The sequence below is a fragment of the Mauremys reevesii genome, linkage group 24 (genome assembly GCF_016161935.1).
Source record: "Mauremys reevesii isolate NIE-2019 linkage group 24, ASM1616193v1, whole genome shotgun sequence".
NCBI lineage: Eukaryota > Metazoa > Chordata > Testudines > Geoemydidae > Mauremys > Mauremys reevesii.
In genome coordinates, this window is record NC_052646.1 from 11,336,193 (window position 1) to 11,360,764 (window position 24,572).

General features: G+C 51.9%; 1 protein-coding gene across 4 annotated transcripts in view; it reads right to left on the reverse strand.

The window, feature by feature from the left end:
• Positions 1 to 24,572, reverse strand: part of CADM3 (cell adhesion molecule 3) — a 122,042-nt gene that overhangs the window by 69,141 nt on the left and 28,329 nt on the right. For 3 of the 4 annotated variants that reach the window (XM_039512648.1, XM_039512645.1, XM_039512647.1), the window contains exon 2: positions 1,478 to 1,591. The exons of the other annotated variant lie outside the window; for it this stretch is intronic. In XM_039512648.1, the coding sequence (XP_039368582.1) occupies positions 1,478 to 1,591 (114 nt within the window). The remainder of the gene's footprint in view (positions 1 to 1,477; positions 1,592 to 24,572) is intronic. 4 annotated transcript variants of the gene reach the window in all.

Here is a 24,572-nt window from a genome sequence, read left to right on the forward strand (position 1 = left end):
TCTTTCCTGTGCTCACCCCCAGGGTGATTATCCCCCCTCCACCTACAGAAGTCACATTTTGTGGGTGGGGGACACCCCCATGATTCTGTTTTGACCCACTGGTCTTCACACCAAGGGCAACTCAAGGGTTTAACTCCTCCCTGTCACTCTCTTTGCTTTAGAGTGGGGTCTATCCTGTCCCCTCCCCATGTTTTTCCTCTGTGCACTCTTGCTCTCCTAGTCCTACCCACTTATCTCGGGGCTCCTCTTCTTGAGGCCCTGGTAGCGAACCTTCCAAGAACAGCCCATCCCACTCTGGTATGTCCTGCCTTCCCCTTTCTCCTAATGCCCACTCGGCCAATTCCTCCTCTTTTCCGCTTGGGAACATTTGTTTCCCTTTGCCATCCTCAGCTTATATCATGTTGTCTAGGGTTCTCCTGCTCCTCTACTTCACGCCCTTTCTCCATCTTTGACCAGTTCCTTTTTGACATGGCCCCAACTAGCTGCTTTCCTCTTAAAGGGGAAGGGGCTCCAGTCTGTCCCTAACACCACCAGATGTGGCAACCTATCCACAACCCCAACGTATTTCCACCTGAACTCTCCCCAGACCTTCAGGGGAATCTCGGCCAATGGGCAGAGCTTTCTCTCCCCATGATGCACTCCAAACTCAGCTTGTCTCTGGGAAGGATCCAGTGTGGCTTTACCACATCTTTCCTAGCCAGCGAACATCCTGATACAGTGTCCACTAGGCCCTTCTCCCATCCCCTCCCCACCTTCATCGAGACGGTTGGCATTTTCCTCTGTCGCAGGTCCCAGTCCAACCACAACATTATGCCAGTTCACAGTCCATAGATGGGCAGTCTCTTTTTATAGGTCCTGTCTCCCACATTGGTAACAGGTAATTTCCAGTCTCCCTGGAGTGGGTTCTCTGTAGGCTTCATCCCTACCACTTCTCCAACCCTCTTTCCTAGCTCGAGCCTGTTAAACAAATGCACCCCCTTGTGGGGAAAATCTGTTTCCTCAAACTCTTCTGTGAGCTTGACCGCTGTCTCCAGGATTGTGGGTTGGTGCCTCCTCACCAAGACACAGGTGTTCTCTGGAATGCCTTGTAGAAACTGCTCCAGGATTATGGAGTCCATGACTTCACCCACAGTCTGCATGCCTGGCTTCAATCAGTTAACCTGTGGGCACATATCCTGGCCCGTACATCTCCAGCCTATCTAACAGCCCATAGCATCTGCCAATATTTCTCTGTAGACAATCCCACTCGGACGAGCATGGCTGCCTTAATGACATCAAAGTCCTTGGTCTGTTTGTCACCCAAGGCCATGCAGGCCACTTGAGCTCCCCGCCAAATTGGGTGCATTCCTCTGTCTCAGCCAACTCCCATTGCTACCCTCTCAAATGTCATTAAAAAATCATTAGGGTCAGCAGAAGGCCCCATTTTACACAGGCCGACCCCCAGGCTCCGGTTTCCGTTCCCCGTACCAAGACTCACCAGTATCTGAAGCAACTGCTGCTGCACTTGTGCTTCCTCCCTGATAAATTTCTGCAAGCTCCTCTGTTGCTTTGCTTGCCAGGCCAGCAGGGATTGTCTCTCCAGCTGGTGTGCCTGTTGGAAAGATTGCATGCTCTGTTGCAGCTTCTTCTGCTGGTCCACCAACCACTGCAGAGTCTGCTCCACCGTACGGGTGCCAAATATTTGCAGCAGCTTCCCCAGTGTCTCTCAATCGCCACAACTGGGGGAGTCAAGATCCCGGACAACCCCCACATGTCACGGGGCATCGCTCCTCTCCTACCTTCTTCCCCACAGAAACTGCATGGACTCCAGTGGTTGTGCCTTCACCAAACCCTTTTATTATAATTTCCCTCCACCATTTCTACAGCAATCCCTGTGCAACAGTCCATATTCAGCACCAACAGCACTTCTGGTCCCAAAGGGAACAAGGTCTCCTGCCCCTGTGGTCTCAGTGTAACTGGGCTCAACTAGCTCTTGTCTGGTCTGGTCCCATTCCATCCTGTCTCCCTCTCTGCCCCCCATGGGACTTCCTTCTTGGCTTCCCATCCCATCCATCCAGCCAGTCCGATTCTCTAATTACCTCCCTAAGCTTTCTCAAGGAGAACTAATTTACATCGGGTGATCAGAGTGCAGGCTCACCTGTTCTCACCCTGCACTGTCATAGGGGACCACAGCCTGAAAGAAATCTTTCCTAAACCCCCTCTTCTGGCCTTCAAACAACCCACCTGCCCAAAGACCAGGACCCACCAGTGGCATCAGACCCTGCCAGAACAACAGATACAACATTTGCAGAGGTATCATCACTGCTATGATGATCAGTAGTTCCCGCAACATACCTTTCAAGATCCATAGATCCTAGAAGAGCTATCCCAACACGTGGTGTACCTCATCCAGTGCACTAAATGCTCCAATAACAACTCTGAGGGTGAAATGAGACAATCACTGTGCTCTCAAATGAACTCACACTGAAAAACGCTAAAAGACAAAAACACCATAGCACCTGTGGGCAAATGCTTCGAAAAGCGATCACTCTAACCTGGCCTCTCAGTTCTCATCCTCAAAGGAAACCTGCACAACACCTTCAAAAGATGAGCCTAGAGGTTTAAATTCATAAGTTTGCTAGACACTAAAAATCATGGACTTAATAAAGACACCGGATTTATGGCTTATTACAACAATCTTTAACCCACACACACCCTTTTTTGTCCTATGACTGCAGTGGTGTTAATGAACAACTTTACCTTGAATGGTCGCTTAGAATATGTGTTAAATCCTTATGCTAAATAATTGGTTCCAATGTGTACTTAGCTGTGCCACTCTGAGAACTTTTCCCAGATCTGAAGAAGAGCTCCGTGTTAGCTCAAAAGCTTGTCTCTCTCACCAACTGAAGTTGGTCCAATAAAAGATGTTACCTCACCCACCTTGTCTCTCTGAGAGCAAACAGTCCTTTCTCCCTGCACTCGGTAACCATGTGACAGACATGGGAAACTGATTCACACATAGGAGTTATAAAAATACAGAAAATTCCCACTTTGTCACGCAGAGCCAGGACACTGGGGACGGGGAGCTGTAGATGGACAGTACCCCATACAGCAACAGTATCTGGGCCAGGGTGCTGGCCTGGGCATGGGGAGCAATGGACAGTACACACCCAGCAACTGTACCAGGTGAGGGGGCACGGAGCTGCTGATGGTTTCTTCCCCCTCTCAATAGCCCAGAGACATGGGAATCACCAGACTGGATGAGACCCCACCCATCCAACCCTGGCTCCCAATGTGAGACAAGCCATGGCTGCTTTGGAGGAATGTACAAGTCATAGGTGCCAACTCTGTGGGTGCTCCGAGGCTGGAGAACCCACAGGAAAAAAATGGTGGATGCTTAGCACCCACCAGCAGCCCTCCATCAATGCTTCTCCCTCCCCGCAGTGCCTCCTGCCTGCCAGTGGGCCCCACCAATCAGCACCTACCCCACCCTCCTGGCGCCTACCGCCTGCTGCAGATCAGCTGGGGTGGAGGGGGTGGAGCAAAGGCACAGCATGCTTAGGGGAGGGGGCAGAACTGAGCAGAGAAAAGGCGGGACGGGAAGAGGCAGGGCAGGGTCGGGGTGGGGCATTGGGGGAAGGAATAGAGTGGGGGTGGGGCCTGGGCAGAGTCACGGGGGGAGCACCCCCCAGCAGATTAGAAACTCGGCACCTATGGTGCAAGTTCCACACAGCGAGTAGTGCTAGGCTTGCATGCCCCAGGTAGTATGGTCATGGCAGACCCACAGCGTAGTTAACTACAAACATTAAATACTCCTGCTGGAAAGTTGCAATGTAACACTGCTTTTAGTACTTACAACTCAAAATAATAACTCACAAGAACCCCAAAACAGAAAGAGAGAAAGCAGGCTGCTCCCTCAGAGACACACAACTCCCCCTCCCCCACTAATATAGGCTGCCAGGCCACAACTGCATGTTTCCCTACTAACTCTTGTCACACTTCTCTGACCTCCTTGAATCCCTCACTGGGATGGGGTGATCAGTGCATCACAGTATCCAGGTGAGGCTGCACTACTGATTTATAGAATGGCGATAAAATATTCCATCATTCTCCATCTCATCCCTTATACGTGTCCTTTGCCTTTTTGGACTTTGGAAAAACGTCTCACTTGGCCTGTCAATAATGATGCCCAGGTCTTTTCCATGAACTATTACAGTTAATTTAGATCCCAGGGAGGAGTATGAGCATTTCAAACATTGCACTCCGACGTCCATTACTTTGCATTTATTAACATTGAACTTCTCCTGCCACCAGGTGACCCGTTCACATGGCTAGGTTAGGTCCTTGTGAAGTTCCTCACACTCTGCTCTGGACAGTGAATGGGCAGCACAATGGCAGATGGGAGCAATAAGGGAATTGGGTAACGAGCTTACTGCACCAATGGCAGTAATTTCGGGAAAGTCACAGAGGGCAGGGCAAATATCGTGGACAACTGGAGGGAAGCAAATGCATTGTAGTACTGATCTTCACAGAAGGAAGCAAGAGTCTATCCTGGAAATTAACTCTTGAAAGTCTCACTCTTCCATCACCCCATATAAAATAATGGCCGGAACACTGACAAGCATCACTAAATATCTAGAGGGGAATGGAATTGAGCAGTAAGTTGCTTTGGGGAATAAATCTTGACACACACACAGCTGATTGTTTTTGTTGACATGCATTTTACAAAGGGAAAGGATGAAGACAAAGCAGAAGACATCAGCTATGGATTTTAGCAAAGAATATGACATGGTGTCTCCTAAACCCTGTGCTTATAATTAATTCAAATTGGCTGGGGGATGAAAACTGCAGCCAAGACAGAAAACTAGCTGCAGGGCTATAAACAAAGAGCAGTGCTAACCTCCCCAGCATCGCTGGGCACTGCCATGACCATTGCTAGACCTGGTCTCTTCCTAGGGTTTCCAATTTGGTTTGGATGTATTCCTGGAGGTTTCATCATGTGACATGATCTTTAATTAAAGATTAATCTTTAATTCCTGGAGATGCCAAGTCAATCCGGGAGGGTTGGCAACCCTATCTCTTCCTGGATCTTCACCAAGGCTCTGGGTGGATAATATGCAACGTGGATACTAAACTGGGAGGAACTGCTGGCACCTGAAGGACAAAGACATAATCCTAGAGATCTGCAGAAGCTGGACATATGGGAAGGACAAACTGGGATTCAGCTTGGGAAATAGTACGTCTGACGTCTGGGAAATATCCCAGACCCAGATAGTCAGTGGGAGGAAGACAACTGGGCAGCAGGAAAGAGTAAAAGAGCCTGAGTAGGGAGGGTGAATAGCAACTCCCAGCATCACAGGGCTGCAAAGAAGGTACTGTGAGTTTGGTCTGTATCCCCAGAGCAGGGAGGGGATGGGCCCTCCGTAGAGCGCTCCAGGATATTGTTTCCATCCTGGACACCTCATTGCAAAGATATTGACCAGCTGGATGGAGAGCAGAGAAGAGTAGCAAAGATGCTAGAAGGATTCCTTTATAAGAAAATACTAAAGGAGCTAAACCTGATTATTTGGTGAAACTGTAATTAAGGATGTGTGTGTGCATGCACACTAGTATGTATGTGTGTGCTCATCTGCACATGTATGAGCACACACATACATTGGGCATGTATGCTACATTGTGTGCATGAGTGCGAGATTACAGCTGACAGGCCCGTAGTGCACAAAAGGGAGCATAATTTAGGGGGTGTAAATAGGAGCAATGGGATGAAGTGAACAAAAGGAATGGTGAGCTTCATCTCCAGGAAAGCTCTGTGATAGAGAGATGGATTAGGGCTGGGGAACTGTCTCCCAGGGAAGAGGGGAGTGAGCAAAACCCTGGAAATGTCCTGCATGGAAGGCTGCTGCCCTGGTCCCTGAGCAAATCTCTGCCTCTGATTCACTGGGGCTCTATACCTTGCAGATGGGACGGCAGAGAGCCCAAGCACAGAAGGAAATATCCCTCATCCATCAGAATCATGCCCCCAGGGAATACCAGAGCTTTTTGTTCTGTTCTCCCTGCAGAGGAGAGAGAGAGTCCAATCCCCAGGAAGATGTCCCTGGAGGACGGAGTTTGATTGCTGGCTGGTATGCCCATAGCTCAAGGCACTCTAGGGACAAGGGGTTGGCATGCAGGATGGAGGGGCAGGCAGGTACTTAACTCCTTTGCAGCTGGGGGCAGCAATTCAGGAGAATGGCTGCGTGCTCAAACCCTACGGGATAAAACCCTTGATCACCTGGCTAGTGCAAACGAGAAGTGTGGTACCAGAAATCAGTGAACCAGAATTGCTTTGTCAGGAATTAGGCCTAAATGGTGAATAAAATAACAAGGACCTGGGCTATTCCACCAGTAAGGTCTGAGTCCTTCTTCTGCAGCCACATTAGGACAGCAGCAGCAGCAGCCATGAGTTAAAAAGCAGAAAGTCACATCCTCACATTCCATCTAAATTACATTAAAACAGTGAAATATCAGGCTGTTAAGGAGGCGCTCCTATATTAATCACCAGATAAAGAAACAGATCTTAAGATGGTTAAAGAAAACTTTGTTTGACAGCGTCTGTCTGGCAAGGAATCACTTATCAACAGTTGTAATTGTGAAATCTATACTACTTTATTGTTTTTGCCTTTATGGTCCTCACTTCTCTACTGTTTATCTGTACCGTCTCTGTCTGGTTCTTTGACTATTTCTGTCTGTTGCATAACTAATTTTGCAAGATTTAAATCAGCTAAGGTGGTGGGGTATGATTGGGTAAAGAATTGTTTTGCAATATGTTAGGATTGGTCAAAGAAATATTTTGTATCACTTTGTTTAAAATGATTGGTTAAGGTACAGCTAAGTAGGACTCAAGTTTAACTATACAAACTGGGGTACAAAAGGGAGTTCTTTGGAACCTAACTCCAGGACACAGGCCAAGATCAGAGCTGCCAGACCTCAACACCCTGCCGACCCTACTGTGCAGAAGCTAGAGGAAAAGTTTGTCTGCTTTATTGGGAGTGGTGAGCATTCTGTGCTTAGCGTGAGTATTCTGTTTTGGTAACTGTTAATAAATAGAGGTTAATAATATTACTATATTTCTTTGTAAGGCTCTTTCACTGGTAAGAGGCCCCACAAACCTGCAGAAGATTATGCCCTGAGCCCTAGGAACTGGATATGGATAGATGCCTTTCACCCAGACCCCTAGGAACTAGTTACAACCTGAGCCCTAGGAAATGGAAATGGGTGGCCCTGAGCCCTAGGAACTGGGTAAGGGTGGGAGTGCCTAAATTAACGAGGTTATGCCTTGAGCCCACAGAAAGGTAAAGGTGGGGCCTAGAAAGTGCTGGCCAGGTAACACCACCCATCACTCCCTTTTTGGGGTCCTCAAAAGAAAACTCTTTGCAGGAAAGTTGGCTACTCTGACACAACTGACTGAAATACAAGAATGGAGAAAGCTTCACCATCATGGCTGCCATCTCCAGGGACCCCAAACCGTCATCATCCTAATCTTGAGAGGTGTCCTGACCAGATCAGGCTGGAGAGAGGGACCCAGATAATATCACCATCTCTACCAGCTCTGGCTAAATCCCAAACTCCACCTGGGATATGAGATTTTGTCTCCCCTTTTCTTCCCTCCCCCCCCACCTCTCGTGTCCTTCTCCTTCTCTACCTTATTTCTTCCCTTACCTAGCTTTCTCCTTTTACCTTCTGGCTAATGAGAGTGGCTTAGATTGCCAAGACTGTATATTTTGCCACAATGCTGTAAGTCTTTGACCAGAAAAGCAGTTCAAAGCAATGCCCTGAAAAGCCTGATGCTGGTACAAGTTTGCCAGGTCTTGGAGCAGCTGATGAGGCCTCTGCTGGGCCTGTGTTTCTGCAGCAGTGAGATTGCAAGTGAGAATCAGCACCAGAGACAGAAGCTGCATTTTCTCTTTGCTGATCTTTTCTCTCCTCTCTTGTGTCTGTTTGTCTTGTTCTAGGAAATGAGATTGGACTTCAACAACAGCAGCAACAATATGAGCTCCAGCCCACTCTTTTCCCCCGAAGAACAGTTATTACCATCTTTAGTGCCATCTAAGAGACTGTCAAACAAGGGGCTTTTCCTTATAGAGACTTCCCCCACTGAACAGAAAGGGAACAAGGGATACTGATACAATGAAAGCCTGACTTCATACTTTACAATGCAAAGGCTTTCACTGTTTTGCCTTCTTTTCTGTATCGTTAATAAAAGGTAAAAGGATGTTTAATGGTTTGCTTGCCCTGGGACTTGTTTAACACTGTTTAATGTTTAATGTTTAATGCAGAGCTACTCAGGGAGAACAGGAGGTTTAAATGCCAGCTCCTAAACGACCAGAAGAGCTAGCAAAGTGTGAGATACAGAAAAGAAGGCAAAACAGTGAAAGCCTTTGTATTGTAAAGTATGGAGCCAGTTATTACCGTCTTTAGCGCCATCTAAGAGACTGTCAGGCAAGGGGCTTTTCCTTATAGAGACTTCTCCCAGCTGAAGGGAAAGGGAACAAGGGATGCTGATATAATGAAAGCCTGACTTCATTGACTTTCAACACCCATTTGTTCCTTGTTATTGCACTCCAAGCATGGGAAAGAAGAGTGCTAAACGACCCCCAAAGTGGGTAGTGGGGGGTCATGAAGCGGTAAGTATAGTGTTTGGCAGCTCCTGGGGTCACCTCAGAAATACCTCTTGGCCGGAGGTTGTAGCTGCAACATCAAAACCCGTGAAGAGGACCCTGGGCAGCGATATCAGAATCTTTGGGCGTTTCCTTGGGGTCATAAGATCTCTGAGGGCAGAACTGGGGGGACCTACAGGGTTGGGTGGGCAGTGGAATTTGTGCTTCGGGACGAGTGTATATGCCAAGAGTGGCTCTGGAATCTTTGAGGTTATGCAGCGATTCAGCTGTCTTTTGGTTAAAACGATGGGATTCATCGAAAGGGAGGTCTTCAACAGTGCTCTGTACCTCCCTGAGGAAACCAGAGGAATGGAGCCAAGACTCCCTAAGCATAACTATGGCTGTAGCCATGGCCCTTGGGGGAGGTATCTGCTGCATCTACCACTGACTGGAGAGCTGTTCTGGCTAGCAGCTTCCCTTCCTCAATAAGCATCTGAAAGTGAGCCTGATTGTGTTGTTGCAGGCTATCAGTAAATTCCCTGAATTTACTATCAGAGGGGTAGCCGTGTTAGTCTGGATCTGTAAAAGCAACAAAGAATCCTGTGGCACCTTATAGACTAACAGACGTTTTGCAGCATGAGCTTTCGTGGGTGAATACCCACTTCTTCGGATGCAAGTGGATTTACTGTAATTCAGGAAGTCCTACATGGCTAGTATGTGTGATAATTCATGATCCTGACTCTAAGGCTAGATGAGGAAAATACCTTGCATCCACACTTGCCCTCCTTATCAGCTGTTGTATATCCAGGGTGCTGTTGTTTGGCTCATTCAGCCACCACCTGGCCAACTAGGGAGCTTGGAGGAGTGTGAGAACAAAGGGACTCATACCCCTTGGCAGGAACATAGTAACATTTTTCAGCCCCTTTGGGACTAGCCATACATGTGGCAGGGATGTGCCACGCTGTCTTGGCAGGCTCCAGAATAGTGTCGCTAATTGGCAGTGCAATTCTGCCAAGTCTCTAAGTGTGGAGGATATCAAGCAATTTATGTTGACTGTTCCGGATTTCTTCCAGGGGAATTTGGAGTTTCCCCGCGATTCTCCACAACAGTTCCTGAAATTGCCCAAAGTCATCCAGAGGAGAAGGGGATGCTGTAGTCACCACTTCATCCAGAGATGAAGAGGGAAATCTCGCAAGTTCCAGTGGCACCACCAGGACCAGACTAAGGGGTTCCTCCTCTACCAGTGTTTCCACGCACCTGCTAGAAGGATCCCATGGGAGGAGGCCTGTGAAGGTTCCTCTCCCACTTTACCTTCTCCTCTGACGAATCAGGACTCCAGTTTAAATGACAGCGCTGTTAGAACCGGTGGAAGAGTGTTGTTTACTGGAGTGGACGGCAAGGCATATCCCATGGTGGAGGAATAATCTGTCTAGAGGCCTGATGGATGGGGTGACTCTGGGTCTGGCAAGGCAAACACATGCTGGGGATTGGCTATGGTTCTGGATCTTCCCAGTGTCAGAGGCACCCTCTCTTTGCCTGCTATTGGTGCCAGCGCCATGGACTTTCCCAGAATGGGAGGATCCCACATCTTGTGGGGGTGCCACTTATGATGGTACCTGTGGACCAGTGCTCAAAACTGGTGGCTCCATTGTTTGTGGGATTTCTTCTTGTGCCTATGGGACTTAGCGCAAGCTCCATCCCCATGGCTCAGACTTGTGGAAGGAGCTTCCACTGTCTTTGATTTTGAGGAAGACTTAGTCCTAAGCTTATGGGTATGCTTCCTTACCTCCCAACTAGGCCCCGCCCTGAAGTCCATGGGGGTGGTTCCACCCACACTGGATTCGGACGTAGTACTCCTTGCTGATTCAGGCCAATGTATGGGAGCGGGAGGGTTCCCTGGCCTGGGTCCGAATGAGGCCTCATGGCAAGCTCCATGAGGTGCTTCTGGAGACAGAGAGCCCAGCCTTCTTGGGTGCGGCTGGGGAAAGATTGGCAAATACTGCACCTGGGCATGATGTGAGCTTCCCCCAAGCAGTAGAAGCAGTGTTGGTGTTTGTCACTGACCAAAAAGAAGCATGGGCAGGAGATGCAGAGTTTGAAGCTCGAAGTCTTGGACATAGTCTGGAACCCACTCGTGGGTGGGCAGAGAGGTTCTGGTGAAAAAATCAAGCCTCTCCCCCTATCACTAAACTACAATAAAACTACAAGAAACTGGTAAAACTACTAAAAAACTTAAAACTATGTACAATTATTTTATTTAAAAGTGTGTTAGAAACGAGGACATGGAAATTTCCGACACAGACCATGTGACGGTGAGGAGGAACTGGAGATGTGGCCAGCCTGCCCCGCCCTTTATCCCCTTGGACGGAAGCAGAGGCGAGCCAGGGCTCATGAGCAGACCCATGGACACTACTTTCAAATTCTCTGACTTCGGGCACATGGTGCGCATGCGTAACTCTCAATGGAATACAATAGGGATTATCATTCTAAGAAGAATGTAATTAAATTCAACATCTTTGTGTGTGGAGAGTGAATACAAAAGAAACCCACCACAGTAGCATTTAACTTCAAAAAGGGAAGTTACACAAATATCAGAAAGCTAGTGAAATGGAAATTAAAAGGAGCAGCCACAAGAGTGAAATGCCTGCAAGCTGCATGGAAACTTTCTAAAAAACCATAATGGAGACTCACATTAAATGTATACTCCAAATAAAAAAATAAATAAATGCCACCATGGCTAAACAACAGAGTAAAAGAGTTGGTTAGAGGCAAAACAGCATTCTTTTAAAATTGGAAGTCAGATCTTACTGAGGAAAATGGACAGCAGCATAAACTCTGGCAACGCAAGTGGAAAACAATCATTAGGCAGGCCAAGAAAGAATTTGAAGAGCAAGTAGCAAAAGACACAAAAACAAACAGAATTTTTTTTAAGTACATCAGAAGCAGGAAGCCCGTTGAACAATCAGTGGGGTCACTGAACAATCGGGGTGCTAAAGGAGCACTCAAGAAACACAAGCCCATTGCGAAGAAACTAAATGAATTCTTTGCATCAGTCTTCACTGCAGAGGATGTGAAGGAGATTCCCACACTGGAGACATTCTTTTTAGGTGACAAATCTGAGGAACTGTCCCAGATTGAGGTGTTGATAGAGGAAGTTTTGGAACAAATTGATAAATTAAACAGTAATAAGTCACCAGGACTAGATGGTATCACCCAAGAGTTCTGAAGGAACTGAAATATGAAATTGCAGAACTACTAACTGTAGTATGAAACCTATCCCTTAAATCAGCCTCTGTATCAGATGACTGGAGGCTAGCTAATGCTGATTTTTAAACAAGACTCCAGAGGTGAACTTGGCAATTATAAGATGGGAAGCCTAACTTCACTACCAGGAAAATTGGTTGAAACTACAGTAGAGAACAGAATTATCAGACACACAGATGAACACAATTTGTTGGGGGAAGAGTCAACACAGTTTTTGTAAAGGAATATCATGCCTCAGCAATCTATTAGAATTCTTTGAGGGTATCAACAAACATGTGGACAAGAGTAATCCAGTGGATAGTGCGATTGTACTTTCAGCAAGTCTTTGACAAATTCCCTCACCAAAGGCTCTTAAGCAAAGTAAGCAGTCATGTGTTAAGAGGGAAGGTCCTCTCATGGTTCAGTAACTGATTAAAAGACAGGAAACAAAGGGCAGAAACAATAGTCAGTGTTCACAGAGAGAGTGATCTGTACTGGGACCAGTGCTGTTCAACATATTCATAAATGATCTGGAAAAAGGGTTAAACAATGAGGTGGCAAAGTTTACAGCTGATACTAAGGGCAGGTCTACACTTAGAATGCTGCATTGGTGCAGCTGCGCTGCTGTAGCACTTAAGTAGCGATGCTCCTATTTCGATGGGAGAGCTTCTCCTTTCGGTGTAGTTATTCCACGTCTCCAAGAGGCAGTAGCTATGTTGACGGGAGAAGCCCTCCCATTGACATAGCGCTGTCTGCACAGGGCATTAGGTTAGTATAACTGCGTTGTTCGGGGAGGGGGGTGGATTTTTCATACCCCTGAGCAATGTGATTATACCAATATAGGTCTGTAATGTAGACCTGGCCTACATTAAGAGAGACAATGCAGGTGAGGTAACATCTTTTATTGGACGAACTTCTGTTGGTGAGAGAGACAAGCTTTTGAACTACACAGAACTCTTCTTCTGTAAGGTCTCCCATCTAGCCATTCTATGCCGACAGGGGTGGGGAGGGGGAATCTCCCATCAGCATAATTAAACCACCCCCAACGAGCAGCAGTAGCTATGTCAGCAGGAGAAGCTCGCCCTCCGATATAGCGCTGTCCACACCAGCAATATGTGCCAGGTTAATTTTATATTGTTCTATTTTTGTAATCAAAATGTTGTGCAGTACCAAGTCAAACGCCTTACAGAAGTGTCAGAATGTTACATCAACGCTGTTACCGTTATCAACCAACTTGTATTCTCAAGTTAGCTGTGTGTGATCCCCCGGGTTGGGTGTGAGGGCTGTGTCAGTGTGTGTGATCCTGTTGTTGGGGTGTATACCCCAGTGTTGTGTGTGTGTGTGTGCGTGTGGCGAGTGTAATTCCCTGATATGGGTTGTAGGCCTGCGTGGGCATGTTTGTATGAATTCTGACCATATGATCCCTGGTTGGAGGTGTGTTGTGTGTGCCCCTGGTTGTGTGTGCTGGGGATCCTATTGCATGGGGTCACCAGCAGGCCGTTGTGGGGGGAGGGGGTTTGCTCTGCATTCTTATGAGGCGTCACTTCCCCTGCATTGGTCCCAGTGGGTCGGCCTGGCTGAGAATGCGCCTGTGGCCCATAACGGCCAGTTCAATGTTTCCATAGTGATGGGCTCTAGTGGTCGCTTGTGCTACAGAGCTTAGCTCAGGTTCCAAGGAGAGAAAGGGTAGGCAGGCACCACACTGCTGGGGAGGAGCTCCTGACATCTCCACCAGCCACAAGGGGCAGTCAGAGGGACTGGAACACCCTCTCACACCCACGCATGCTCACAGCTCTCAGCCCCACATGCTCACAAACTCCACTCAATTCCCTGCACTGTCACTGGGCAAGTCTCTTCCTCTCTGGGCCTCAGTTTTCCCATCTGTACAACCACCTGAACGAGGCTTCCTTACAGCACAAGAAGGTCAGGAGGGGCCATCACTGGCTCTCTGTGAAGTGCACTGAGAACCTCCTGTAGCAGGGGAGAAGGGCTCTGCCTCAGAGCCCCTCCTCTAGGAACCAGGCAGAGATAGAGGCACTGTGCTGCCTCCCTGTGTGAGTGCCGTTGTAACCACCCTTCTGGCAAAGCACAACCTCCTTGATTGCCAGCCTTGGGCTGCCTGGGGGCTTTGCTTTCCCCTGCCCTTAAGGCTTCTGCGTTCCCCAGCTCGGCCCAGCACTGGGCAGGCTTTGTCCCTGCTCTGCTCTCAGCACGGCTTTTGAGTATTGTCTGTGGCTGCAGTGGCTCTGGGAGGAATCACTCCCAATTAGAAGCTCAAAGGTAGTTGTGCTAAGATCTTGGCTGCCTGTGCGGGTCCCCCCGCCCCTCCTGTCTTAACCTGCCATTCACTGACTCACAGACTCCCCCACAGGCCCCAAAATAAGCTGCTCTCAGAAGCTCTCATTTAGGGATCAATCAAACGGGGCCCTGATGAGCCATTCAGTCAGTGAACGCTCAGTGCCGGGGCCATCTCAGCCAAACCACAGAGCACAAGAGCATCAGAAACCAACTTCACAGCAAGCCCCCCCTCCACTCCCACAGCTCCCCACTCAGCAGCTGGCCTCTTGGCCAGCAGAAATGTGATCCCCAACTGCTCAGGATACCAGCCCAACACCTCCCCAGCATATGAGTCACCCCCACCCCGTATCACAGCCAGCCCCAGGCCTGCAGCGCCCTGCCCAGCGATGCCACTCACTGCCCTGCACTGGAGGGATGTGTGCCCAGCTAAGGCCGACTCTCGGCAGCTAGCGCCAGGGACACCAGTGAGAGCTGGGAACAGGGCACCACAGAGCACAGGCCAAACCTCGAGAGGAGCCACTGGGAAGAGGAGACGGGGTGAGACGCTCGAGCCTAAGGCAGAGCAATCCCCTCTCACCACCTCGACCATCAGCAAAATGCACCAAGGAGAGTCGGGGGGAGGGGCAGAGACGGCTTCACCCCATGGAGCAGCCCCCAGGGCAACTCGCCCCCTCAAACATGGACCGCAGGGGCTGGCCCTGTTGTTCTCTGGGACACGTATGGAGCATGTTGGGCCAGGGAGCTGCTGTGGAACATTGAACCCTGGGCAGCTCCTTCCCCAGCAGCCTCTGCCTATCCCCATGGCCCTCTGCAGGCCCCCCGTGCAGTGAGCTGGATCCCAGGGCAGGGCCAGATTCTGGCCTTGAGTCCTCCCCCAGCTTCACCCCACACTCCTCTCCCACATAGCCTTCCCACGAGCCAATAGGAAATGAGACTATGACATCACAGACAACTATCCTATCAAATGCAGCTGATACTACCAGCCCCAGCCAAGCCACTGGGGAGGCCCCTTCTCAAGATGCTGATCCAGGCTCCTGCCCTGCTGAGCAACGATGGGCACCCCACACTACCCCAGCTGAGATGGGCCTGGGGCAATGACAGCTAGCACTGGGATATGGCCCCTGAGCCCGGAGGTCCCTGAGCCCGCACAGCTATACGGCAGTTTTACAGCCCCACAGCCTGAGCCGCGTGAGCCGAGTCAGCTGCCCCAGTGTGGGTGTTTAATTGCAGTGCAGACATACCCAAAGGGGCCAAGCTCCAGTTTGGCTTTGAGGCTGAGCTCTCAGCCCATGTGCAGGCCCCTCACGCCCTTCATAGCCCTGCACTATGGGGAGATAGCCAGGATCTCTTGGGCAGGAGTGGGGGGGGATTCACCCCAGGGTGGAGGCAGTGAGACGGTGGAACTAGACAAAGGCAGTGGCTGTACCAGCCTCGGCAGATTGGGTCTGGAGCGTGACCCCAGCATTCCTACAGGAGATGAGGGCCAGAGTCCCCCCTACTCTGCCAGGAGACGAGGGTCTGAGCGCATGTCCAGGAAAGAGGCTGACCACGTGAGCCTGCCCAGCACTGCTGGGGGACATCCTCCCACTCACCTGCTTGCTGCCCCCTCCCACCCCGCCCCTCCATGCTGCCCCTTTGCATTGTCCCCTCCATGCTCTGAGCTTGTGGGTCTGGCTGCTCTGCGGCAGGAGCCCTCACCCCAATACTACCCCTACCAGACATGCACCCTGTTTCCATCACAATCCACCTGCACCTCCCCCAGCCGTAGCGTCTGTCTGGTTGCCAGCCTTGTGTAAAGGGCCGTTGGCTGCAGCTCCCAACATGTGCTAGCAGCAGAGCTTAGAGGGAGCCCTGCGCCAATCCCCCAGCTCCCCACAACCTGGCAGCTGGAGAGGTGGGATCCTCAAGGCAGGAGCTAGAGCTTCTTGGCCACAGAATCCTGTTCTAGGAAATGTGAATCCCCCCTCCACACACACCTTCTGTCTGCTGCTCCCTCCCCACCAGGGGGCACTAGCTTTTCAATGCGCCCTCCTGCTGGGTGCTAGGCCTCATCCCCAAGGGAGCGACCCATACTGGCTGCACTGATCAGGGTCCTGCTGAGTTCCTGCCGCTCTTCTCAAGGCAACACACAATAAAGTGCTCCCCACAGCCTTTGAACCTCCCCCCACCAAGTACTTAGCCGCCCCCCAGCCTCTCCCACCTGCTGCTCACCCTACCCCTTGCTTTCCTCCTGCCCATCGAGGGAGGGCCCTGGCTCAGGTGCTCCTAGGGACAGCATGACACCCAGCTGCTCTGCTCACTCTGCATCTCTCATTGCTGCATGTAGCAGGAGCTGGGCTGCAGCCTGTCATGCCCAAAGAGCACAGGGCCCAGCAGGCTGTGCCAAGGGAATGGCTGCCTCTGTCATCTCAAGGGTGGCCAGGTCCATCCTTGGAGCACACCGATTGCAGCAAGGAGCGCAGTGAGGTAGCTGGCAGTGTGCAATGGGCTACAGTATCCACAAAGGCTAATGCCAGTCTGGGCTGCAATCACAGAGGTGTTGTGACCCAGAGCCAGTTCTCTGGACAGCAGGGTGGTGGGTGCCAACTTCCAGGGGGCAGCACTCGGCCCAGCCCTGAACAATGAGTGGGTGGGGAGAAGGGACAGTGGGCAGAGGGAGCATCAGCGGTTGGGGCAGAGGGAGAGGCAGGGTGGGATGGGAGGGAAAGGCAGAGGAAGGAGCAGCAGGAGGGGAGGGAAGGGGGGGTGAGCAAGAGTCTCCAGTCCATGCAAGCCAGCAGCGAGGATCCGACTGCTATTACACAGATGGGGAGAGGGGAAGGGACTGGTCCTGCTTTGATTGGCAGCTGTCTAATACTGGATCCCAACTGAATTCCTAGGGGAATTTCTGGCCTGGCTGTGCCCTGTGAGGCTCCCAAGGTGCAGCTCTGGGGTTGAGGAGGCTCTCCCCACCCTCCCCCCACACCTACTGGGGAGGCCTGGGCCATACAGGCATGTCCTATGGATATTGGTGAGATAAAGTGAGGTTTTTTTTTAATTTTTGAAGCCTATGTGTGCCTCAGTTCCTTTATATTGTGCATTGCTCCCCAGTGGGGGGAATAGGACAGTTTGCTCTGAGGGCAGGCCAGGGCTGGTGTAACCACTAGGCAAGCTAGACGACCGCCTAGGGCACCAAGATTTGGGGGTGCCAAAAATTTTTTTTTTACACCACAGTGGAGTCACATCTTACACGGGGGTTAGGTTCTAAAGTCACCGCATAAGAGGAAAATCGTGTATAGTGAAAATTACCATAAAGTACAGTATACACTAGAACTGGGGTCCTCAACCTACCAACCAAAGGTGGCACACAAGCCGATTTTTTTTTTAAATGGCAGGCTGCAGGTCCCAGCTGCTGCTGAGCCTGCTGTCAACCTGAGGTTCTGTTCACTCAGCTGGCAACGGGCTGAGCAGGACCAGCAGTGGGTCGGCTCCTGCCAGCCGGGGTCCCAGCCGCCAGCCCTGCTCAGCCTGCTGGGGTCCCAGCCAGCTCCGCTCAGCATCCTGCCAGCCTGGGTGAACGGCCTGGGGTTCCATTCACCCAGGGTTCCGTCCGCCGGCCTGGGGTTCCGTTCACCCAGGGTTCCATCCGCCGGCCTGGGGTTCTGTTCATCCAGGCCGCCAGGAGGCTGAACGGATCCGGCGGCTGGGACCCCGGCTGGCAGCGGGCTGAGCAGGGCCGGTGGCTGGGACCCGGCCATTGGCCCTGCTCAGCCCACTGATGATCTGGGGTTCTGGCTGCTGGCCCCTTGCCAGCCAGGGTCTCAGCCACCGGCCCTGCTCAGCTTCCTGCCGGCCTGGGTGAATGGCAGGAGGCTGAGTGGAGTCGCCGGCTGGGACCCCAGCTTGCAGCTGAGTGAACGGAACCCCAGGCCGGCAGCAGGCACAGTGGTGGCCGGGACCCATAGCCTGCCATAAAAATAAATAAATAAATAAATCAGCTCGCGTGCCACCTTTGGCACATGTGCCGTAGGTTGAGGACCCCTGTTCTGGTGTATACTGTGTGTACTGTAGTTTATGGTAATTTTTACTATACGCGATTTTCCTCTTACGTGCTGACCTTAGAACCTAACCCCCACGTATGATGTGACTCCACTATCTTCATTGTTTAACATTTATAATAAGCGATGCTCTGGAGGGGAAGAGGAGGGTGCAAGGTGGAAGTTTCGCCTAAGGTGCAAAATATCCTTGCAGCGGCCCTGGGGCAGGCTAAAGTATGCAGGGGGAGGGGTGGCTAGCTCTCTGACCCAGGATGAATCATTACAAAAGGACTGGCAGAGGCTGAACCTATGTCAGTGGAGAATGGAGAAGACAATGGAAAAGCCAAGCACCAGGACACTGACACCAAGCGGAGGCAGGAGAATTTCCCCTCTCAGCAGGGAAGCAGAGTGGACACTCCAGCTGGAGAACAAAGGACTGGAAGGTGGGGGAGAAGTGCTGGCTTCTGGAGGAAGCTGGGAACTCCCTCACCTGGGAACTGACTTAGGCCAGGTCTACACTACAGACTTGTATCGGTATATGAGAAATCCACACTCCTGAGCGACATGGTTATACCAACCTAACCCACCGTGTAGACAGCACTATGGCGGCAGGAAAGCTTCTCCCGTTGACCTAGCTACCACCTCTCCCAGAGGTAGATTAACTACGCCCATGGGCAAAGCTCTCCCAGTAGCTTAGGAGTGTCTTCATTTAAGCGCTACAGCGGTGCAGCTGCGCCAATACAGTGTTTAAGTGTAGATCGGTTCTAAGGAGGTCAGACAGAGACAGCCTGAACATGGGCATCACTATACTGGGCTCTAGACTGACCAGAATGGCTTCCTATCTCTGTGCTGACCTACGGCCTCCCCAGGAGCACCACCAGCTTTTTTGGTGCCCTAGGCGGCGGAAGGTCCCACCCCCAAAATGCCACCCCGACCGAGGCGGTGGAAGGTCCCACCCCTGAAATACCGATGACAACCAGGGTGGCCGAAGATCTGGCTGCCGCGGTCGCCGCCCCCCAAATGTTAGCGTCCTAGACAACCGCCTAAGTCGCCTATGGGGTTGCCCTGGGCCTCCCACTGCTGTGTTCCAGCTGACTGATAAACCCGGCTGTTTTGGAGACGGTGTGTGAGCATCACTGGGATTGCTGGGTGAGGTGCATTAATCCCTGCAGAATGGACAAGTCTGTCCCAGGAGCATGGCTCACTTGGACTCGTGGAGCAGAGCTCACAGCACGAAGCAGGAGTCCTGGAGCCCAGAGGTTCAGTCTCAGGAGGCAGCAAGACCGCATAGGCGACCCTGAAGGACGAGTGAGAGCCCGTGGGGGTCTGGCCAATCAAAGGGGCACCCCCAAGAGACTGTTCCAAAGCAGGGAGGCGTAGCACGGATCCCATGGATCCATGACAATGGGGGTCTCAGACACGGCGGGAGCCTGGAATACCAGAACCTGGCTAGGTGCGCAGGGCTTGGAAGGAGGCAGGAACCAGGTCTGCATCTGGGAGAAGGATCTGGGAGCAGACAGCCACGGCTGACAGCTGTAGATGTGGGACAGGCTCCCCACTCCCCACAACATAGCCAGTGACTGCCCCCCCATGGCTGAAGGCTCCCCCAGAGTCCCTTCCCCATGCATGCACTGGGGGACATTTCCTGCCCGAATTCTCCCAGCTGGCCCTCGCCCCTCCAGAGGTGCTCCCCAGGGGCAGTGCGCTGCACAAAGGGGCCTGGCCTGACAGGTTATTGCAGGTGGTGCCTGATGTCCCCCTGTGACTGAGGGGCTGTGCATGACCGCTGGTAGTGCTGGGAGCACTCTCCCTGGCAGGGAGTCTCAGCCCCGACCCAGCCTCCTGAGGCGGCGTGGGGTGCGCAGCCTGTGCTGCCAGAGCAGAATGTGGCCCAGCAGCTGGTCCAGCTCCCTTCCTCTCTGACTGCAGTCAGCTCTAATCACAGTGCATGTGCTGCCGCCCTCCAGCCTGACCTACATACGCTGCTCATAGCCACAGCTTACATGGCCGTCAGCTTTAAACGACAGATGGGCATGGCTAGGCTGCTGCGCCTGTGCCAGCTTGATTTAATTAAAAACTGCCAGGGCTGGGCCCTGTTGCCCCTTGCCAGACCTGGCCCAGCAGGCACCAGGGACATGGAACAGCATTGTCCTGGAGAGCCAGCTGCTGCCTGCTGAGCTCCCTGGGAAAGGGGTAGGGATTGTTAACTGCTTGAGCAGTCAGCCCCAGCTCTCCCTATGGCAAGTTCCTAGGGCTGCATTGCTCACTTTGAAGGCCCATGTGACGGATGGGCCTTTCCTGGAGCAGGCTTTTAGTTACAGCCACTTCCCTGGCCGGAGGCTTTTCCTGAGATTCAGCCCAAATCTTCCCTTCACCCACTCCTCCCAGCCAGGCTGGGGTTTCACTCCCCCCACCCCCTGGGGCTGGCTCTGTCTTCAGTAGCAGTTACTTGATCATGCTAGGCCACTTCAGCTCTCTCATCTCTTCCATCACACCCTCTGACCATTGGGGTTGCTTGTCTCCCATCTCCCGCCACTGTCAGTTGTGCACTTGTGAAGTGAGAAACCAAGGCACTGACTGCTGGGACACACTCAGCTCAGAGCTCTGGCCCTTTGCTGAGCAGGGGCGGGACCTTTGAGCTAAAGGTCACATTCCCCAAGAGACATGGTCCCAAGACAGGAACCCATCTTTCCTCTGAGTACTGAGAGCTGCAGCACCAGCAGCCAGGGAAATCAGGACCTGACAATCCTAGTAACGCTGACAGGCACTGGGCAGCCCAGGATGAGGGATGCCCAGGATCTCCAAAATTCAGGGAGTGAGAACAGCCTCTCCCCTCTGCCCCTTCCCACCATGAGACCTTCACCTCCACAGCAGGGTTTGGCTCCTGCCATGCTACCTGCTGACAGAGCCCAGCACTCTGAGGCACTTCACGGGAAGGTATCTGGGTTCAGGATCTGGACTTCCTTCTTTAGAGGCCAGCTGGGGTTGAGAGGAGGCAGAGACACTGGGATCAGGCCCGAGAGCCCTGCAGCGCTAGATGGAACCTTTCTATAAACAAGAGCGGGGGTATTCTGTCACAAAATGAAGCTGATTCACTTGTTTGCTAGGGAGCAGTCCAGGGGCCATAGAACCACAAGGGAGGGTGGGGGAGCCAAGTGCTGACTCAGTGAGAGCTGGTTGCAGAAATGACTGAGCCTAAGCTCCTGCACAGCGAGCAGAAGGGCAGGAACAGGTACCCGTGCTATGAGGGGCTGAGTACCCAGCCAGCTGCTGGAGCAGCTCATGGCCAGTCCACGTTCTGGAGGATGCTGGACTCTGGGAAGGAGTTGTAGGGAGGAAGATGAAGACTCTACAGATGGATTCTACCCATACTGTCAATAAGTCACTGCCCTGCTCTTGTCACTTGGTTCTTCCCACTTCTCTGCAGCAAATACCAACCCCCTGCAAACTTGTAACTGATCTCAGACTCCTGTGTGAATGAAAGAGCCACTCTCTCCCTCCCTCAGCCCAGATCACCTCTCTCCTTCCCCTGCCTCCCTTCAGTGTCCACTGCTTCCTTTGTACCTTCGTTCACACCATCCCCAGGCTTGAAACAGACTCACAGTGAACATTCCCCCAGCCTCCTCCTTCACCTTCAAATCCCTTCTCCTGCACAAGGCCTCCCCAAGAGGACACCCAGACCAGACTCTGTCTGTTAGCCAGCTCCCAAGGGGCACTGGGCTCCATACAGCATGCAGGGAAGGATCATATACAGATGCACCAACATGATGCTGATGGGGCTACATACATATCAAGACAGAGAGTGAGAGTGCTAAATACATAATACTGGCTGCAATAGCCCAGCACAGTACCAGAAGGCACTCTGCCCAACTTGGGTAATTAACACTGTGCCATTAAATGGCTGCCACATTCCATGCCAGAGATGGCTGCATTTTAAGGGTAATTGCTCCTTTTCCCATAAAATATTTATTACATACAAGCTATAACTGAAAAATATTAAGGTTGCAAAGTCAAGTACTTTAAAGTTAGGAAATGTCAAAATTAAGGCTGTCTGTGCAACCTTAACTCTGCCCCCTTGTGCATACGCGTTAGGGGACAGTTTATTTACACGATCACCCGCCATTTCCCCCACACCAGACCCTGCTTCATTCAGTCTACAAATTCTGTTACATGAAAGTGTAGCTCCACTGCATCCCCAGCCGGTTTGGGATCCTGGACCTTCAGCTCCAACCTTTAACTAAATGGCTAACTACAGTAGCTGGCAGCAGCAGTAGTAGGCTGTTTTTACCTGTGGACCAGCCCCTAGAGGAACATGTGTAACATGCTGAAATAATGGTTGCACATGCACCAGCAGCTCCATTTTAAAACCTCACAGCCAAGCACAAAAGCTGGGTGGATTCCTTCCAAGAGGCAATGGGCTAAGTGGCTGAGGCTGGGTCTGCCATATTAGAGATCCAGGTTCTAGTTCCAGCTTCTGTAGCCTCTCAGCGGAGCATTAGGGCTAGTTGCTTAATGAGGGATGTGAATGGCACAGAATTATTAACGCCTTCAGTAGAAGAGAAGAGTCTAAAACTCATGGTCCCCTGCTCCCAGGCTAGTGCATGTCTGCTAACCCCACACCTATTTTGATAGTGAAAAGCAGCAGCAGAGAGAAGGGAAGGATCCATTTTGTCTGTGCCCCATCCCGAGGGTCCATTCTGAATTACGTCGCCAAGCAAGAGCCTAAGAAGCATGCTCAGTGCAGAAGGAAGGTTGCATGATTTTAGCAATAAGTCTGCAGCAAGCCCCATGCAGGCTGCAAATGGTGATTTTTGGTATCTTTATAACTCCAAAAACCCCAAACAGATTTATGTAGGGGCAGCACAGGGCACCTCCATAAGCCCAGGGCTACCCCCGTCCCCAACCACAGAGTCCTGCTGCAAACCAGCGAGCTGCTTTAAAAATAAAAATACATTAAAAAATCAGAATGTTTTTAGTGGGAAGCATTAGGCACCCTGTGCCAGCAACTGTGTCAGCTCTGAGGGACCCCTTTCTTTTGCCCTGGATAGAGTGGGGTGCACAGCTGCCACCCGCAGACAGGGGCTGCTCCTGCCAACCACACAGAAACAATTACATGTAATCTCCCTTCCCTGGTAGGTAGGAAACTTGTGTCCCCCACAGCCAAACGGCCTGATTAGCTCCTCAGCCAGCAGCCTAGGGCTGGCTCCCCGAGGTGACAAGCGCTCCCCAGTAACATGGAGATGGAAGGAAGGCAGAAGAGAGGCAGGAAGCTGGGGCCTTCCTTTCCAGGCAGGTGGCCGGCTGCTGCTCAGCACCAGGGACAGCTCTTTCCAAAGGGCTGGGCTCCAGCAAATGCCGCTGCTGCTTCATGGCCCCGACTTGCAGGGGAACAAAGGAGGCAGCGCTGCCTCTCCCTCCCCGCCCGGCCTGGGAGGGCGTGTCTCCGCTCCATCGACCCTGGCGCCAGCTGCCGGAAGCTGAGGAGAGCAGCTAGGCAGGGCTCCTTGCCAGGGCTGGGCAGTGCTGGAGAGGCAGCTGCTGGCAGCAGGAGCGTGCAGCAGGGATATTCACATCATGATGTCAGTCTGGTGCTCACCGTTCCCTCTGTGAGGACACCGACCTGCCCGTGAGGGGCTGCAGCACAACCGGCCCAGGGCACTGGGAACTGGAGCTAGGAGGCAAGCATGAGAAATGGACAGGCAGAGAATCTGCAAAACTTGGGAGGTAGAGCCACAAAAGCAAACAGCTGAGTGCTGGCCACACAGCCCCGGCTCTCAGTGCTGGAATCCTGCTGCGTGTAAACTGCTTACAGCCAGTAAGCCCTAGGCCCAGTGTCTGCTGCATTCCGAGCTGTCAGCGACTGAGAGCTTCTCTCACCTGCTCATGCCTGCTCTAGAGCCGCCCGTTCCTGCACCCACCCAGCTTTTGTCCTCTCTGCAGAGACACAGCAAAGAGGAGCCCTACCGCCTCCATCTGCTCCTAGAGGGTCAGCGAGCTGGGGGCTTTTCTTCTGCTAGAGCTGCAGGCATTCCTCTCTACCGCTGTGCTCCCAACGCTCATCTGACCGCTCAGCTCCTGCCGTGGGCTCTGCCTCACTTTCCCCTGCTGCCCCCCAGAAGCTCCAATGGGTGCCGACTGCAGCAGCCACCCCCGCAGTTGGGCTCAAGCACAGCACCTGCCTCCTGCTGAGCACAACTCAAAGTCTGGACTTCAAAGCCCTGGCCAGGATGGTCTGGGACTCAGCTACTTCAGAGACACCCCTCACTCAGCCCTGACCACTCACAGGAGTCCCCAGCTGAAGAGAAACACCATGCACTGGGGGCAGGGCTGCCGGCTGCAGATTCACTCCCCTGGTGATATCAGTGCCTCAGCTCCGAGGCCCAGGGGAAAAGGGGGGATC